This window comes from Diabrotica virgifera, chromosome 9, assembly GCF_917563875.1.
Source record: "Diabrotica virgifera virgifera chromosome 9, PGI_DIABVI_V3a".
In the NCBI taxonomy this organism is placed as follows: Eukaryota; Metazoa; Arthropoda; class Insecta; order Coleoptera; family Chrysomelidae; genus Diabrotica; species Diabrotica virgifera.
This window is the reverse complement of record NC_065451.1, coordinates 158,837,948-158,857,860: the sequence shown is the minus strand read 5'-3', so window position 1 is coordinate 158,857,860 and position 19,913 is coordinate 158,837,948. Positions and strand designations below refer to the sequence as shown.

The window sequence follows — 19,913 nt, the reverse complement described above, 5'->3', positions numbered from 1 at the left end:
TCCGACTAAACACAGTTAAGGTATTAACAAATGTTCAGCTAGCTATTAATTAACTTGTTTTGGTACGCTGGATCCAGCCTATTTATGCATAACGGTACAAAAACAATTTTATTTTTAGGAATTAGCGAACATGTATTAAAATGGCCCCCAGTGTATATTCTGGGCAGATTGTCGTATAGTGTTTATTTGGTACATTTTACAATAATTATGTCCAGAGCAGCAATGGCCAGATCTCCTACATATATTTCGGAAATGCAGATTGTAAGTATAAACTTTTTAACTAAGTTTTAACTTTTTTTCATTTGCTATTAGGGGTTTCATTATCGAACGATCAGTCTAATGTCACATACCTTAAAAACTCTGCTAAAAATCATCCATAACAGAGTGCACGCTAAGCTGGAGATGGATATTAGATAGTGATCCCCAGTTTGGATTTTGGAATGGAGTGGGTACAAGAGAGGCACTATTTTCTTTTAATCATCATCATTCTCTTTGCCTTATCCCTATGCGGGGTCGGCTTCCCTAATTGCATTTCTCCACACAATTCTATCTTGAGTCATATCAATGTTAATCCCCTGTCCTGCCTTATCGTCTCCCCCCGGGTCTTCTTTGGTCTTCCTCTCCTACTCCTTCCAGGAATCTGCACTTCAGCTATTCTTCGTATTGGGTGATTAACGTCTCGACGTTGAACATGACCAAACCATCTTAACCTATGCTCTCTCATTTTGGCATCAATTGGTGCCACACCTAGACTTCCCCTAATATACTCATTTCTAATTTTATCCTTCTTTGTCACTCCACTCATCCATCTAAGGATTCTCATTTCCGCCACATACATTCGTTGTTTCTCTTTCTTTTTCACTGCCCAACATTCAGTTCCGTGCATCATAGCCGGTTTTATGGCTCTTTTATAGAATTTTCCCTTCAACTTCATTGGAATTTTTCTGTCACACAACACACCACTCGCTTCTTTCCACTTCATCCATCCAGCCCTAGGTCTACTGCATGCATCTCCATCTATTTCTCCATTACTTTGTAATACCGATCGTAGGTACTTAAAACTATTGCTTTTCACAATCATTTCACCATCCAAAGATACCATTTTATTTGTAGTAACTCCATCTTTAAATGAACATTCCAAATACTCTGTTTTTGGCCTACTAAGTTTTAAACCTTTTTCCTCCAGAGCTTGTCTCCACTATTCCAGTTTTTGTTCTAAGTCTCTTTCACTATTTCCTATTAACACTACATTATCAGCATACATTAGGCACCATGGAATACTACCCTGTAGTTTCGCTGTTATCTGGTCCAAAACTAATGAGAATAAATAAGGACTAAGCACCAAGCCTTGGTGCAATCCTACTTTCACCTGAAATTTACCAGTCTCTCTCACACCTGTTCTAACACTAGTCGTTACTCCCTCATACATATCTCTCACAATCTTTACATATTCGCCAGGGACTCCTTTCTTATTGAGTGCCCACCACAGAATCTCTCGAGGAACTCTATCATATGCTTTCTCAAGATCAATGAATACCATGTGAGCGTTGGTCTCTTTATTCCTGTATTTTTCCATCAGTTGCCTTGCAATGAAAATTGCATCTGTTGTTGATCTGCCCTGCATAAAGCCAAATTGATTATCGGATATATCGGTTTCTTCACGTATCCGTCTATCAATTACTCTCTCCCATATTTTCATGGTGTGTCTAAGTAGTTTTATAGCCCTGTAGTTTGTGCATTCTTGTATGTCTCCCTTGTTTTTGTAGACAGGTACTAATATACTGCTTCTCCAGTCGTCTGGCATTTGTCCAACTTCCATAATTCTATTAAATAGACCTGCTAGCCAGCTTATTCCTGTCTCTCCCAATGCTCTCCATACTTCCCTAGGAATATCATCTGGTCCGACTGCTTTTCCTTTCTTTTTCTTTTAATGTGCTAACCTAAAGATGATTGGATGTTAACCGAGATCTTTATGTATGCTTTATAGATTACAACAAAGCATTTGATAAGGTAAAACATGACCGACTTATAGAAGTACTCAAAAACAAGAATATGAATGTGAGGGATGTAACATTGATATCAAATTTAAACTACAGCCAATGATCGAATGTAAAAATTGGAAGAGATGTGTCAGAAGAAATGGAGATAAGGAGAAGGGTCAGGCAAGGTTGCATAATGTCGCCGTAATTGTTTAATGCTTATTCTGAAGAAATCATACAAGAAGCTTTGGTAAACGGGACAGTCGGTATAAAAGTGAATGGAAGTTTAATTAATAACATTAGGTATGCCGACGATACAATCATAATAACCGACAACTTGGAAGACTTAGAAATAGTAATGAACAAAATATTAAGATATAGTGGATAATAACCTCTTAACATCAACAAAACCAAATTTATGAAAATTTACAAGAACAACAATACATACGAAATATTAACGGTAGGCGGCCAGCAGATTGAGAGAGTAAAAAAATATACTTACTTGGAAACGGTAATCACAGAAAATAACGACTATATTGCAGAAATAATTGTGAGAATTGAAAAAGCACGTGCCAACTTCGTGAAAATGAAAAATATTTTATGCAGCAAAGATTTGGCATTGCCCTCAAAATAAGACTAATTAAATGTTATGTACTGCTTTATGTTTATGTGCTTTACTACTATATGCTTTACTAGGGAGCATAATCATGAACATTAACCCTTATCCGGGCAACACATTTTACTTACGTAACCGGGCAACTCGGGTCCGTTGGGCCCACTACTATTCTTGAATGTACTATTCATATTTACCCATATATTTCTTATATTCTTTTTTGATTTTTTATTAAAATTAAATTTAAATTGTCTAGGTTAAAAAAGGTGCTACTATAGTATGTGGTCTACCTCGAGGGTGCGATCTGTCTGAAGGATTTGCACAAAATAATGAAATGCAAGAAAACTTTTGTAGAAAAAACATTTGGAGCCAAATAAAGACTACCTCGATACGGAATAAGTTGCTCATCTACCGTTATAATATGTTTTCCTTATAAATAGTATTTCTGAAAGTTTTGGTTGACTTGATTCCACACATCGCGTATTGCTACTAATTTGTCGCTTCTTCGTTCAGACCTCGTGTCCTTATCGTCAAATCGAACAAATAAATCTTAGCAAATTTTTGAATCGTTTTAACCCCATTGTAGCTTAAAATATAGTAGGTCCATAAAACTTACTCCAAAGTATATCTACATTATGGACGTTGGCACTCAGGTGTCCTGCAGTTAGTATAGTCCAATAGAGGCATATAGCTCTGTAGACTCACAATATGTCCAGTTCTCTATCCCCAGGACTTCTTAGGTTTCTTTATTTGTACACTTCACTATTTCGTTCACAATTTTTTCGTCCACAAACAAACAAAAGGAATCAACAGGTTCATCTACACTTTGACCAGGGACTAACATTACTTTGTGCATACGTCATGTCGGTTGTGGTTAACTCTTCCAGTTAATTCCATCCTTAGTTTCAAAAATTACACACTCTGAAATCTGGGAACTTGTAGCTACACATTCTTCTTCATTATCACTCAATAGTACTTGCTGATCATCCTCTTCACTTGCTTCCGAAAGATGATCTTCAATTTCAGAGTCACTTTCAATGCCACCTACTTCAGGAGATCCTTTATCATAGGAATCCCATAAATTATTAGCAATATCTTGAAGTTCTGCAGCTGATAATTGTTTTCGGGACATTTTATTAGCACTATCTACTTTCACTGTAATTCAATATAATTTTAGGAGCTTAGTTGTCCACACTAACATCGATATCAAGCGACTGATAGCAGATGCATTATTTATCTCAAAATATGTATGTATAGGTACCTACCTAACAATATTATTGCATTCCAACAATGATTATCAGTTTTTAAAATTCTTTGAGGTTCACACCAAAGAAAATGTTTACATTGTTTTTACATGTTTAGACTTTATTATTGGATTTCCGGAATCATAAAAGTCGTTTAAATACCTAACTGCCAGTTTAACTTCTGTAACAAAGACTTAGATTTTAGGTATACAGTCGAACCCGCTTATTAGAGTACCGCTTATAGGAATATCCCGGTTTAAGGAATAGAATTTTGAGATCCCGGAACATTTCTATTTACTCCTTAATAAATTTAACCGTTTATAGTAATACCTTTTAGTAAAAGCAGACCGCTTTATCTAATAATCCTAAGTTACCAAAAACTTTTTACGTACAATTTCCCACAAATTTTTATGTTTTCTGGTTTATAGGACCTGTCGATAATATATTTTATTACTTACTTTATTATGGGTACCAATTCTACCTTCCGCCAAACATTTACGGATCGTAAAGTAGGTACCTAATTTTTCAATTGTGTAAATATTCTTATTGCTCACCCACCGCCCACGTCGTTGTTAGATTTTTAACAGTTGGAAGTCATAAATAACCCCTTGTAATATAATAACCGCTGAACTCTTCTGGAGGGTAAAACCAATGTCAATTTTTTATTTATTACATTTTAGAGCAACAAGTGACTAATATCGTTGATTGAGGTATTGGACCCATATTAATATTTCAATCAACGCTAATATCTTATGTAACAAAACAAGTAGTCTCAGATTACCGATTATTTTTCCAGAAAAAAAGTAAGTCTGTTGTATGTATGTTAATAAGAAAATATATTTACGTATATCATCTATATAATGCATACATTTCATACTTATTTGTGTAGGTATGCATGCACAGATAAAGTAGTTTGGTGTTTTAATAAAATAAGTAATAGTTACACTAGGTACTGTATTATTGACATAAAAAGAAATAGAACCATATACATAATATATGTACATAACGTATGTATGTACAATAATGTACATGTACATACATACTATGTAAATGTACATACAGTATGTACATGTACAAAGTGTGTTGTACTATTACGACGTATCTTCGGTACATTTATTTCTGCTAGCCACCACTGATCGGTTATTAGAATATCCCGGTTATAAGAATATTTTTGCTTGGCACGAAGGTTATTCTAATAAGCGGTTTTGACTGTAAATAGAAAATAGGGTCCGACGGGCCCGTGTTGCCCCTTTACGTGACAAAATTCTTTCGACGCAATAATTTCAAAAATTATAATGAATATTTTAAATAGCTCATGACTATGTTGAAGGAAACATACTTCTAAACAAATTCAGTGATGCATAAAATTCAATAAAAAATTTTTTATCAGTTTATGATAAAAGAATTGTCGTCTCGGGCCCGTTGGACTCACCTTGCCCGGATAAGGGTTAAATCAAAATACAATAAATCGACTTAACGCGTTTGAAATGTGGACATTTAAAAGAGTGTTAAGGTTTTCATGGGTAGATAGAGCCACCGAATATAGAAGTGGTAAGGAGAATTAGCAGAGAGAGGGAAATTAAAAACACAATAAAAGAAAGGGAATTGCAATATCTCGGACATGTGATGAGAGGTGAAACATATAAAATCTTGAGACTCATAATTCAAGGAAAAATAGAGGGTAGGAAAAACGTAGCGAGGAGACGCGTTTGCTGGTTGAGTAACCTGAGAGAATGGTTTGGTTGCAGCTCAAGGCAACTATTCAGAGCAGTTGCCTCGAAGGTCAAAATAGCCTTGATGATTGCCAACCTTAGTCGCGGAGATGGCACTTAAAGGAGAAGAATATTAGGGGTTATTGGCATAAACACAGTTTATAACAATTGTTCCAACCTAATAACCTTATGATTTTTAAAACGTTTTACATACTTCACTTGTTCTTTGTCTCTTTGCTACTAGCGAGACATCTAAAATTTTCAGAGTTGCTCAAAACTCGACGACAATGCAATTAGGCAATCCAAACCACGTGATTTTTAATGACAGGGCGTATGGCAGACAATGACACAATAAATTTTTATTGGATATTTTATTTAAAATCAAAATTTAATATTTAAGATACAATATGTATTTAGTATTTAAAATACAATATTTTATTGAATTAGATTAAGATTGATATTTATTATTTCTTTATAGAAAATAATTATTGACTATTTATATCATAACCTTCAATAAAATGTTGACTTTTCACACACTTTTTCATATTTTTATTTTGTGAGGTCTGCTCTACTTATGGCTCTTATCCATTCTTGTTTGTATTTAGCACTATTTAGCAGATTATAAGTGAGTATCATGTTTAAAATTCAGTGGTTTGGAAACAGCAAAGAAAGATACTTTATCCAACCTGCTTCCACAGTTAACTACAATACATTGTCAGTCGCATAACAAATGTTACTAGGTACCTAAAATAATAAAATACATATTACCACGATGATTTTACCTAAAAGCTATTTTAGGGATGCTCGATATTATTTTTTTATTAAACTTATGAAATATAATTTTTTTTAATTTTAATTAACGTGTCTCGGCTGCTGCGGCCATTGACACAAGGAACATTACAATAACAATAAATAATTAAGTTAAATTTACAGTAGGTGGTATACTTTACAATGTTTAAGGAACTCTATCACATTACACAATTTGTTTTTAGAGTTTAAAATAGTACACAAATTTCCGTGGATGCCATATTTGGTCCGTCCTGCTGCGTAGTGGTTGCACTCCACAAGTAAGTGCAGTACACTTAGTCGAGTGTTGCAGTGTTGGCAGTTTGGAGGTTCTTCGGGAACCATCAAGTAGCTATGGGTTAGGCGGGTGTGCCCAATTCTGAGCCTTCTGATGATGGTCTTCGGTTTCCTTTCCATTTTTACCAGTATAGGTCCTAAAATGCTTGGTTGGATGGACTTTAATTGGGTAGTGCACTTGCTCCACTGATTTTGCCACATTGAGGTAGATAATTTTTTGATTTCAGTTGTTATGTCTTGAAACAACTGGATATTTTCATCTGTAAGATCAGAGCGACGTGCTTCCTTTGCTGCGTGGTCAGCATTCTCGTTTCCTTTGATACCAACATTTTTTTTTTATTTAGCTCCATTTAATTTACAATCTGTTATCACTCGTAACAATAAGTAAATTCTATGACAATTATTAGAAGAAAAAATGACATGTAGGAATTCTCTCCAGTGAGAGGCTTCCTTTATATAATTAAAAAACAAAGTTAATAGTGTAGTGATAAATGTTAATTAATTTTATTTAAATCTGCTTATTAAGTCTGTAGGCTAAAAACGCTTTAGTCGACGCACTTCATCGTTGACATTAAACAGTTCGCGCACTAAGTCATTAGAGTGAGCACTAGTTTTGTTTTCGTATTTTTCACTGTACTTTGTGACTTCAGTTTTTATGGATTAAACTTGGAGGTTTTTTCTATTATGTTGTTCGAAACATACCACGGAGCATTGGTTATAATTCGAAGAACTTTGTTCTGGAATCTTTGTAGGATTTCTAGGTTTGAATTGCTAGCAGAACCCCATAATTGAATTCCATACGTCCATATTGGCTTCAGTACGGCTTTATATATTAAGATCTTGTTTGTGAGATTTAATTGTGATTTCCTGCCAATAAGCCAGTAAAGTTGTCTTAGTTTGAGACCCAATTGTTTTCGTTTTGTAAATATATGTGTTCTCCACGTTAATCTTCTGTCAAGATGTAAACCTAAATATTTGACTTCATTTCTGTGAGTAATCATTTGATCATTTAATAACACTGCTGGACATATACCTCTTCTTAGTGTAAAGGTGACATGGATTGATTTGGTCTCATTAACTCGAATTTTCCATTTTTTTAACCATGCTTGGATATTATTAAGGCTGGCTTGTAAGTTTCTTGAGGCAGTTACTGGATCATGATGTGTGATGCGAGTATTGCAGTGTCATCTGCGAAGGTTGCTGATATTGTAGTTTTTGAAGTTGGTAGATCTGCAGTAAAAAGCTGGTACAGCATTGGTCCTAACACGCTGCCTTGCGGTACTCCTGATTTTATTTGGTATAATTCCGAATATTCTGAATGGTATTTAACTGAAAAGAATCTGTCAGATAAGTTAGACTTTAGAAGTTCATAATACGGATGAGGCAATAGGTTTTTTAGTTTATAGAGTAGACCTTTGTGCCAGACTTTATCGAACGCTTGGCTTATGTCAAGAAACGCTGCTGAGCAATATCGCTTATTTTCAAAGTCGTTGCTGATATGTTTTACTAATCTATTTACTTGCTCTATGGTTCCATGTTCTTGTCTAAACCCAAACTGATGTTCTGGTATGAGATTTTTGCTATCTAGTATTGGCTTGGTGCTTTTCATTATTAATTTTTCCAGCACTTTGGAAAGCACAGGCAGTAAACTTATTGGCCTATATGATGTTAATTCCTCTAGTTTTTTTCCTGGTTTTGGGATCATAATTATAACTGCCATTTTCAGTTGTTGTGAAAAATAATTTAATCTTATTATTGCATTAAAAATCTGTAATATTGCCATTATTCCTTTCTTTGTTAATTTTTGTAGTATCCTACCCGTTATCAGATCATAACCAGGAGCTATTTTAGGATTAATTTCTTTCATTATTACATCCTTAACTTCATTGTACTTAAATTTCGGTATGGGCAGCTCCATTTGGTAAGGTTCATTTAGTACTCTATTTATTTCCTCCAATTCTTCAGGTGTTGATTTCAAGCTGTTTGGTTGAAAGACCAAGAGAGAGAGATAGCCACCAAAGGCATCTGCCTTCTCCATGTTATTTCTTGCCCATTTGACATTGTTTTTTCTTATTGGTGATATTGGTGTCTGAGGACTTTTTAGTTTCCTTGTGGCTTTCCATAGTGAGTAGTCGGTGGCTTCTGTTGGTATAAGCTCTTCTAAGTATCTTTGTATAGAATCATGTTTTACTTTAAGTATTATTTTTTTTTAGTTCCCTTGCTGCTTTATTAAATTTATTTTTATTGCTCACTGTTCAGTTTTGTTGCCAATTTCTTCTTAGCCTTCTTTTCTCTGAAATTTTTTCTTTTATAGTTGGAGGGCAGGATTCTTTTCTTGTTGACTCTTTGTAGTTTGGAGTTGCTGCCCATCAAGCTTTCTGTATGTTTTTTATGAGGTTAGTTATCGCCCATTCAATATCTGCAGGTGTTTTTAATGGTATTTTTAAATCTATTGCTTCATCTAACAGTTCTCGAAAAGTATCCCAATTGGTCTTTTTATTGCACAGATCGGGTGGATTTGGATTGTGGGTTATATCGGAGTACATGTTCATAAAAGTCCCTATTTAGGGATTTTCATGTTTACAGTTGTATCCTCATACTATCGTAGAGACCCAATACGCAGGTATAAGGATCAGACTGGATGTATTCTGGTTCATAGCTTAGGAACAAATGAGCTATGTCCGGGGTTATTTTGGCCGGCAGATAAAGTGAAAAAGAACGCGCATATTGAAAACGCTGTAGAACGTTTTGTAGTTTATCAATTTTATCGCTGTAAAGCAGATTCTTCCTTTTTAAGTATGTAGTAATGTAAGATGTAAGTTAACATAAGATTTAGTAACAATAAATGCCTTAAATTTGGTAATACATAAATAGTGAAAATATACTTGAAATAATCAAAATTTTTTAAAGATACATTCAAAAAGTACAAAATTCTGCATAATTTTGCGACTAATGTTTTTAATGTTGTTCTGAAGCTATTTCCTTGTGGCATTTTTATGATTAATTATTTATATGGGAAATAAGCCACAATTAAAATGAAAAAAATAATTTTATTAACGTTTCGACGCCCAAATCGGGTGCCGTTGTCAAAATACAAAATATTACTAAATAAACAAAAATGTTGTTGCTAAGCAAAAAAATTCTTCTAATAATTTATTTAATCTGACTCATTTATATTGGCAATTTAGACATATATTATACATTTTAAAGTAGAAGACTTTAAAATGATATTGCCAATATTTATGAGTTGCGTTCCTGGGACGACTTACTGAAAGATAGTTCATTCGATTACATGAAATCAACCCCAACTCAAGAATATCCGTCACAAAAAAAATTATAGCATGTGATCTGTCTTTAAAAAGACAACCAAATGCAAGGACAGTAAAATTCTCGCGTTAGAGACTTCATAGTAAATCACAAGGGAAAACCAGGAAAAAAACCATGTGATACTATCCCGACATCGTAAGTATTTGGTCTTACATTTAATTTACTCTCAAAAAATAATACCAAATTCTGACTTGTAACATGTCTAAATTATAAATAATATTAATAATACTAGATATATAAGTAATACTAAAATATAAAATATGTACCAGCTCGATGTTATTGACTTACTAATCTTGGTATTTTCTTTCTGTTGACTTCCTCTTTCAGTATGGGCAACCACATCCTACTGCATTCTACCGAGGAATTTGCGACACAATTGGTTTCATTTAGCAGAATTAGAGCCGCTTCTTTGATTTTTCTCTTTTTACTATCTGATTCTTTCAGGACTATACTTGAATCTCTCCACTGAACTCTATGTTCATTATCCCATGCGTGTTGACATATTTGAGATCTATCAAATTCTCTATTTTTAATATAAGATTGATGTTCACTTATTCTAACGTCTAATGGTCTTGATGTCTCACCTAAATAAAATTGTTCGCATTCACAAGGTATTTTATAAATGCAATTCTTTGTTCTTTCTTGATCATTGTTAGGTTTAGTTTTAGATAGAATAGATCTCAATGTGTTTGTTGTTTTGAATGTTGTTGAAATGTTGAATTTATTTCCTATTGTTTTAAGTTTCTCGGATAGTCCTTTTATATATGGTATTGATATTTTCCTCGTATTATTTCTTGTGAATGTTGTAGGATCCCGTTCTAAGTTGTTCTGTTCCATTCGATCCAATCTTGACAATTCCTTATTTATAAACGATAAAGGATAATCATTTTTTAATAAAACAGATGTTAACAATTGTTTTTCTGCTAAAAAGGAATTTTCGTTAGAACAAGTAATTTTGGCTCTATCATATAAGGATTTAATGATTCCCTTTTTAACGTTGATGTTGTGATTTGACTTGTAATTGAGGTATCTGTTGGTGTGTGTTGATTTTCTATACACTTGAGTCTCATATCCAATATCCTTCTTTGAGATCAACACATCGAGGAAAGGTAGGCTGTTATTGTATTCCTTTTCCATTGTAAATTTTATTGTCTCTTCTTGATCGTTTATAATATTCAGGAACGTATCCAACAATTCTGATTTATGAGGCCATATTGAAAACACATCATCTACATATCTCCACCATACTGTGGGTTTTAAATTTTGTTTAGAAATAATATTAGTTTCGAAATCCTCCATAAATATATTAGCCAATAATGGAGATAAAGAAGAGCCCATTGCTAGACCAAAATTTTGTTTATAGAATTCATTGTTTAGTTGAAAATAGGTATTATTGGTACATAATGTCAATAACTCCATTATAGCTGATACATTTAGTCTTGTCCTAGTTGCCAATGTATTATCATTCTCTAATTTCGTTTTGATTATGTTTAAAGTTTTATCTAATGGTACATTTGTAAATAAACTGTTTATGTCAAAACTTACTAAAATATTATTTGGATTAAATTCAATAGTTGATAATTTGTTTAAAAAATGTTTTGTATTTTTTATAAAAGTGTCATCATTATTAGCAAATGGTTTTAGAATGTTTAATAAGAATTTTGATAGTTCACTACAAGGAGAATTGATGGTACTACAAATGGGTCTAAGTGGTATGTTCGCTTTATGAATTTTCGGCACTCCATAAAAATGTGGTGTCTTACTGTAGTGAGGTGTCATTAATTTTCTTTGATAGTATGTTAGATCATTTTTAAATTTGAATAAAGTTCTATATATTTTGTTTTCCAGTGTCTTCGTTGGATCCTTCGTTAATTTGCTATAAGGTCCATTTGTAATTAGATCTGTAATTTTGTCCTCATATTGTATTTTATTCATTATTACAGTTGCATTGCCTTTATCCGCTGGTAGGATTGTTATGGAGTCATCATTTCTTAAAGTTTTTAAAGCTTTCATTTCCTCTTTGCTGATATTCTGTTTAATTTGATTAGACTTTTCCAATTCAAGTTTACATAGTACCCTATATTGTTCTTTTTCATGAGTTGGTAGACACTGGGATATTTTCTCCACTGAGCTGATTATTTATATATAACGTCGAAACGTTAATAAAATTATTTTTTTCATTTTAATTGTGGCTTATTTCCCATATAAATAATTAATCATAATGTTTTTAATATTAAAACATATAGTAAGAAGATACAGAATCACGTTGGTTTAGCTGCCTATAACTGCCTATGCATTGCTGGCAACTGTTTAAATGCAAAAGTGGAAAATGACGCATATTACATGATTCTGGCGATTATTGAGTCTGTATGGGAGGCTTTACATAAGTAATAGGTTCCGAATATTATATTTCATAAAGAAAATGTATTGGTAAGCAGCAGTTTCAGCAGTAAAAAATCCCTTATAATATAAAATTTTAAACAAAAATGCGTTTAAAATAAAATTTTCAAATTTCTTTCAGCCATATTTGATCCGCCATCTTGTTTAAAAAAATAATGTTAGATTTATAATTAGCGACCTTAACCTACCAAATCTGACAAAAAATGTTCCTTTTTGATTGATCTTTTCAATTTCTTTCCGCCATGTTGGATCCGCCATTTTGTTTTTCAGAAAAAATAATGTCAGACTCGTAATCAACGATGCCAAAAACCCTTAAGAACGAAAGTAATTTCGAAGTGTATAAACAATATACGCTTTTAAAGGTTCATGACCACGTTTTCATCATTTGGAACCACACTACGTCGGCGTCGTATCATTTGATTAAAGTTTTGAGATTTTTTCAATAAAACATCGTTCAGTAAGATGTTTTAAAAGTGAGTTCTGTAAATTTTAATGTTTTATAATTAAAATTGTATGAATTACACATTTTTAAATCATGTTTAACAAAATTCATGTAAGTCTGATTTTCCACATACACCGTACTTAGGACCATATTTTTTTCTTTTTATTACAACTATAAGATTTTAATTTTCTTCTTTTATTTCCAATTTGTAAAATTTAATTTGATCAATTAGTTAAAAAATTATAATAAATTAACTCAACAAACGCTGCTTTGAACGCTGCTATACATTGCGCCAATGATTGTGAGTTACAAATAAAAAATTATAGAAGCTATAGATTTAATTTTAAAAAATCTTTATCTAAATTTTTTGTCTGAATTTTTCAATGATTAAGTCAGTTTTTTTTCTAAAATTTATAATTTCGTAGGTAGGTATTAAAAAAACAACTAATTTCGCAGTTCATTTGTTTAATAAAAAGTGAAGCACCCACTTTTGGAGTAGAACCTTTTGATATGTTGTGTAAAGAGTTCTTAATGAAATTACAAAAAGCTCCGTTTTGTTTGATTTTTTCCGTAAGCAAAAACTCTATTGATTTCTCTAATACCTAAATAACTTTATCCGCAATCGGTATATTAAAGTTTTATTGAATACTTAATTTTTTTTAAATAAATAAATTTTATTTTATAGGCTTATCATCTGTTGGGAGATGTTGCAGCTTCGTTTCTGGTAGCTCTATTAGTGACATTATTCTTCGAAATGCCAATCTCAGCTTTTAAGCAGTATCTATTGCCAGAACTTTCAAAAGATACTGAAGAGAAGAAAGAACAATAATAGTAGTAATGTGATTATTTTGTACTGTAATAAAAACTAGAAATTGTTACTTATTTTATTTTTTTGATATTTGGAAATTTTGATTAATGCTTTTATTATGGGATAACTCCATAAACACTGCTCACAAGTCAGCAGCAATCAACAGTCACATTTTTATGGTTGCAGTTAGAGACCGACCGATTAATCGGTTTCGGCATCGGCTTCGGCCACCTTCGGTCAATATTTAAACCTTCGGCCAATATTTAAACCTTCGGCCAAAATTCGGCTTCGGCTAAAACGAAGCCGAATGTTTCGCCGAAGGTGGAATAATAAAATGCTCTGAATAAATAATTTCTAAACAATATGCTTCGACGAGCCTTTGATAAATTTGAATAATATTTACATCCTTAATATTTTATACCCTAATAAACTAAAACGTCTTACAAACTTTCAGGTAGTAGGCAAGATATAAATTTTAACAATAGGCGAAGATGTCTCAAAGATCTTCATTTGAATATTTCTCACGTAGTAAAATTCTGAGAAACTATAATAATTTTGTTGTAAAGTTGGTAATAAAGTTGGTCTGTGCCCATTGAATTGGCAAGTACCTAGTATCTTCGAGCAGGGAACCATGGCACCCTTTTAGCATGTGTTCCACTTTATCCATTAACATCGACTTGTAGTCATAACATTTTAACATATTACATTATGTAAACCATATATGATGATGTTAACACTATTTACAGTGTGCTAGTTTCAAAATACTCGGCAGGATGCACTGAAGATGTTCTGTTTAGAACAAAAACGTTCTGCAATCGATGACATTTTATAGTTTTAAATAAACGATTTTATACCAGAATACATCTCGAAGTTTTTACTTCTGTATTGGTTTTTTATAATAATTTTATTGTATTTGTTAAAACTCAAGATTACTAATGTTTTGACTACCTAAATATTAATGGCAAAACATCGACCCTACTATGAATGCAAATATTTAGTCACCTTCGGCTTCGGCTTCGGCCGAAGGTATCCTTCGGGCCGAACTTCGGCATCGGCTTCGGCTTCGGCCAAAAAAATCACATTCGGTCGGTCTCTAGTTGCAGTTGTCCCAATTATTGTTGGTGACTTCAATTAATCCTAAATTAAACAATTTCGTCAAATTTCGGTGCTATAAAGAAAAATTGAGCCTTATTATTAAACGCTTTTCTTTACTTCAATAGTTTGCATCAAATCTTTAGACGTTAATTTGACTGACTTTTCTTCAATGCAAATTAATGAAAATTTGCAGACATGCATTCGCGGGATTAATACACGAATAGTCAATAAAAAAAATTTTATTTAATAATTGTTTTAATAAAAAAACTATTTTAACGGAAAATGTTTAAATTCTCTTGTTTTTTACAATGAAGAAACTTAAAACGTTTACATATTGTAGCTAATTATATGAACTATATATAATTTCACTTTTTACGCTAATTGTTTACGTTATGCTTCATAAATAAACAATAAAGTTTCAAATTTTTTGCCGATTCCGACTACTTTTCATGTTTGTAAATGTGTTTTATACTTCTTCTTCTTGTTGTGCCACTCCTATCGGAGATTGGAAATCATCAAGGCTACCCTGGCTTTGTTTACAGCTGACCTAAAAAGTTCATTAGTGGTGCAGCCAAACCACTCTCTCAAATTCCGCATCCACGACATTCTTCTACGGCCTGGATTCCGTTTTCCTTCTATTTTTCCTTGCATTATATTTTGAAGTAATGCGTATTTATGACCTCTCATCAGGTGACCCAAATACTCGAGTTTTCTTCGTTTTATCGTTAATAAAATTTCTGGGTCTCTTCCTATCCTTCGTATTACTTCAAGATTTGTGATTCTTTCAACCCAACTTATCTTCAGCATTCGACGGTATCACCACATCTCGAAACTTTCAATATTTTTTATGTTGTTCTGTTTGAGAGTCCAGGCCTCTACACCGTATAATAGCGTGTTAAATACGTAGCCACTTAGCATTCTTAATCGTAGAGGGATGCTTATATCTCTGTTGCAGAAGAATTTTCTCATCTTTATGAAGGTGGCCCTGGCAATTTCGATACGTCTTTTTATTTCATTGTTTTGGTCTCCAGTTTCGTTTATTAAAGTTCCCAAGTATTTATAACTTGATACTTTTTCAATTTGAATGCCGTTTATACTAATATGTGCTGGTTGTGTCATGATCGTACTGAAGACCATATACTTGGTTTTTTTGATATTAATGTTTATGCCATAATTGTTGCAAGCAATATTTATGTTTGTAAGTAATCGTTGTAATTCTTCTACTGTTCTTGCAACTAGTACAGTGTCGTCTGCGTATCGAATATTATTTTCAACCTCTCCATTGATTACGATTCCTTCATTTGCTTGCAAAAGGGCTTCCTGACGAGATGCTTTCACTATATACATTAAATAGCAGTGGTGACAAAATGCATCCCTGTCTTACTCCTCTACGTATTTCTATTGCTTTTGATATCTCGTTTTCTATTTTGATGTTAGCTTTCTGATTCCAATATAAGTTGAGAATTATTCGCAGATCTTTATTATCTATGACTTTTCTTTCAAGAATGTCTCTTAGCCTATCGTGGCGTACTCTGTCAAATGCTTTTTCAAAATCGATAAAACATGCATGTACTTCTTGAATAACGTCTAGGCATCTTTGTGTAAGAACATTCAAACCGAAGAGAGCTTCTCGAGTACCTAGTCCTTTTCTGAACCCCATCTGTGTATTACTAATATCTGACCCCAACTTTTGATAAACTCGGTTGTGGATGATTTTTAGAAATATCTTTAGTAGATGGCTCATTAAAGATATTGTTCGATGTTCTGAACATTCTTTTGCATTGGATTTCTTTGGCAGTGTAACGAATGTAGACAGCAGCCACTCCTGAGGTATAATACCAGTATTGTATACTGTGTTAAATAAGTGCAATATTATACCTATTGATTCATCATTCAAGAGCTTTAGTAATTCAGTAGGAACCTCATCGGGTCCATTTGCCTTTCCAGTTTTGGAATTTCTAAGTGCCATTTCTACTTCACATTTTAGGATTTCAGGTCCCGTTTCACCATTTACCTTGTCAATGTTATTTCTGTTGTCCTCAAACAATTCTCTTATGTATTCACTCCATCTATTAATTTTTTCTGTTAAGTCTACAATAATATTTCCGTCTTTGTCCTTAAGCAAACTTATTTGATGTCTTCTTTGGGTTCCTGTAAGTTCTTTTACTTTTTTATGTATATTGAATGTGCCATACTTTCTTTCATAGTCTTCCATTTCTACACATTGTTCTTTAATCCATGATTCTTTGACCTTCTTTATTATTTGCTTTATGTTCTTATCAACCTCTCTGTATTTTTCTGAATTATTCTTCAATTTGCGTCTTTCATCCATAAGTTCTAGTATGTCTGGTGTCATCCACACCTTATGTTTCTTTGGAGATTTGGTTAGGTGTTTCTTTCCCGTAGTTCTTATTATAGTGTTTATATACTTCAGTTTTTCATCTATGTTGTCTGTTCTGCGGATTTGGTTTTCTGCTACACTGAGGTCGGTGTTGATTTCTTCGCGCACTGTTTGTCATCAGTGTTCACTTTTAAGCTGACTTAAGTCTAACGTTGGGATGATGGTTTTTCTCATTTTCTTTGGTCTAGCTTCTAACACAGATACTACTGGATTATGATCCGAACCGATATCAGTTCCAGGGTAAGTTTTAGTAGATTTCACGGCATTACGGTATCTTTTTGTCACCATTATGTAATCTATTTGGTTTCTGATTACTTTTTCTTGTGTGTGTTGAGGTGACGTCCACGTATACAGTCTCCTTGGGGGTAATTTAAAGAATGTATTAGTTATTATTAAATCTTCGCTTTGATAAAACTGAACTAAACGATCACCCCTTTCATTTCTATTACCTAAGCCGTATTCACCGACATTTTCTCCAACTTTACCCTGACCTACCTTGGCGTTCAGATCGCCCATTACTATGTTAATGTGTTGTCTCTTTGTTGTTCTCATCACCTCTTCTAAGTTATTATAGAATTGTTCTATTTCCTCTTCGTCTTTGTCTGCTGTAGGAGCGTACACTTGTATGATGTTTATTATGTTCTTCTTATCTTTCAGTTGTATTAACATCACGCGCTCTGAGAATGGAGTAAAATTTGCTACAGCATCTTTCCATTTTTTTGAGATGGTGACTCCAACTCCGTATCGATGGGTTGTGGTGTCACTTCCGGCATAATAAAACATACCATGATTAGTTGTGGGGCATTTGCCATTTGTGTTTTATACATATCTTAATAAACATGGCGATATATTTTAATGTTTGAAAAGTGTAAGACTAAAAAGTAAAAAATAAAAAAATATGAAAAAAATATTTTTAAGAAACGCTTTTCTTTAGTTGCGAGTGACTAAAATTAAACATATTATAAAAAAATCAACTAAAAAGCAAAAAATAAAAAAAAAATCGAAAAAATCTAACATATTCGTTAAAGAAAAGCGTGGTGCGAAAACCGTTTATTCGATGAAGACGCGCCACGCTTTTCTTTGACGAATGTGTTAGATTTTTTCAATTTTTTTTATTTTTTGTTTTTAGTTGATTTTTTTATATTTTTAAGTTTAGTCATTTCTAACTAAAGAAAAGCGTTTCTTAAAAGTATTTTTTTCATATTTTTTATTTTTTCTAAAGAAAATTTTGTTCGAAAGATCGACATACTTTACGATTCTTGTTGTCGTATTGTGGGAATTTAGAAGAATGTATGAAATTATTCATACATTCCATCAAAAAAGCGGATTCAAAGCGCATAGTGACATTTTAAATGTTGGTCTATCGTAGAATGTTGCGCATACCATGGACCGCACATCGAACAAATAATTCCATACTTGAAGAACTTAACGTAAAAACGAGACTCGCCACAACTATCTATTCTGAGATATTTTGGACATATAAAGGGTGATTCATTTAGAGGTACTTTTTTGGTGAAGATTTGTTGGGAGATCGTGCATGAATGGTATCACCTAAAGTTGCTTTCTTATTCAGTATTGTTTGACATTTCATCCTAGAAAGACTTAACTCAGCACAACGTTTAGAAATTATTTAGCTGTATTACGAAAATACTCGTTCAATGAGGAATTTGTTTCGTGCGCTTAGAGCAACAAAAATGTTTTCCGATGAGGCCCGTTTTTAGCTTATGAGGACGTGAATAAAAAAAATGCCCGTATTTGGGTTTATGAGCAGCCCAAAGAGGTTCAAGAGTTGCCAATACATTCAGAAAAAACCACTGTTTGGTGTGGTTTATGTGCCGGTGTCATCGTCGGTCCATGTCTTAGACCGGCCAGAATGTTACTGTGAATGGAGACCATTATTGCGCCATGATAACGGATTATTTGGTACCAGAAATTAAAGTTCGTAGTTTAAGTGACATTTGGTTCCAAAAATATGGCGCCAACTGCCATACATCCCGTGAAAGCATGGTTTTACTGAGAAAACGGTACGGTGAACAATTTATTTCACGTTTCGGACCAGTGACTTGGCCGCCTATATCCTGTGACATCACACGTCTAGTCTCTGGGGCTACCTCAAGTCCAAAGTCTACATGAATAAACCGGCTACGATTGAGGCATTGGGGGCCAGTATTACTCGAGTCACTGGTCAAATACCAATCGAAAAGCTCGAACGCGTCATCAAGAATTAGATCTTTAGAATGGACCGTCTTAACCGCAGTCATGGTCAACATTTGAAAGAAATTATCTTTAAGAAGTAATTGTAAAGAATGGTTCTTTGTTACGATAATAAAGAACTATTTTAAATGGGAAATAAGCCACAATTTTACCAAAAAAATTAATTTATTAACGTTTCGACGCCCAAGTCGGGTGTCATTGTCAAAATACAAAATAATACTAAATAAACAAAAATGTTGTTGCTTAGTAAAAAATTCGTCTAATAATTTATTTAATCTGACTCATTTATATCGGCAATTCAGGCATGTATTATACATTTTAAAGTAGAAGACTTTAAAATGATATTGCCAAGATTGATGAGTTGAGTTCCTGGGACGACTTTACTAAAAGATAGTTCATTCGATTACATGAAATTAACCCCAACTCAAGAATATCCGTCACAAAAAATCATAGCATGTAATCTGTCTTTAAAAAGACAACAAATGCAACGATGGCAATAAAATTCTCGCGATAGAGATTCCATAGTAAATCACGAAGGAAAACCAGGAAAAAACCTCGTGATACTATCCCGACATCGTAAGTATTTGGGCTTACA

At 33.2% G+C, this 19,913-nt stretch overlaps 1 protein-coding gene across 1 annotated transcript in view; it reads left to right on the top strand.

Annotated features, from left to right (window-relative positions):
* LOC126892660 (nose resistant to fluoxetine protein 6-like) overlaps nucleotides 1–13,682 on the top strand; it is a 153,081-nt gene extending 139,399 nt beyond the window's left edge. Inside the window, exons 10-11 of the mRNA XM_050662302.1 lie at nucleotides 119–261; nucleotides 13,486–13,682. Coding sequence (XP_050518259.1) covers nucleotides 119–261; nucleotides 13,486–13,629 — 287 coding nt within the window. The 3' untranslated portion in view covers nucleotides 13,630–13,682. The remainder of the gene's footprint in view (nucleotides 1–118; nucleotides 262–13,485) is intronic.
* The last annotated feature ends 6,231 nt before the right edge of the window (nucleotides 13,683–19,913 follow it).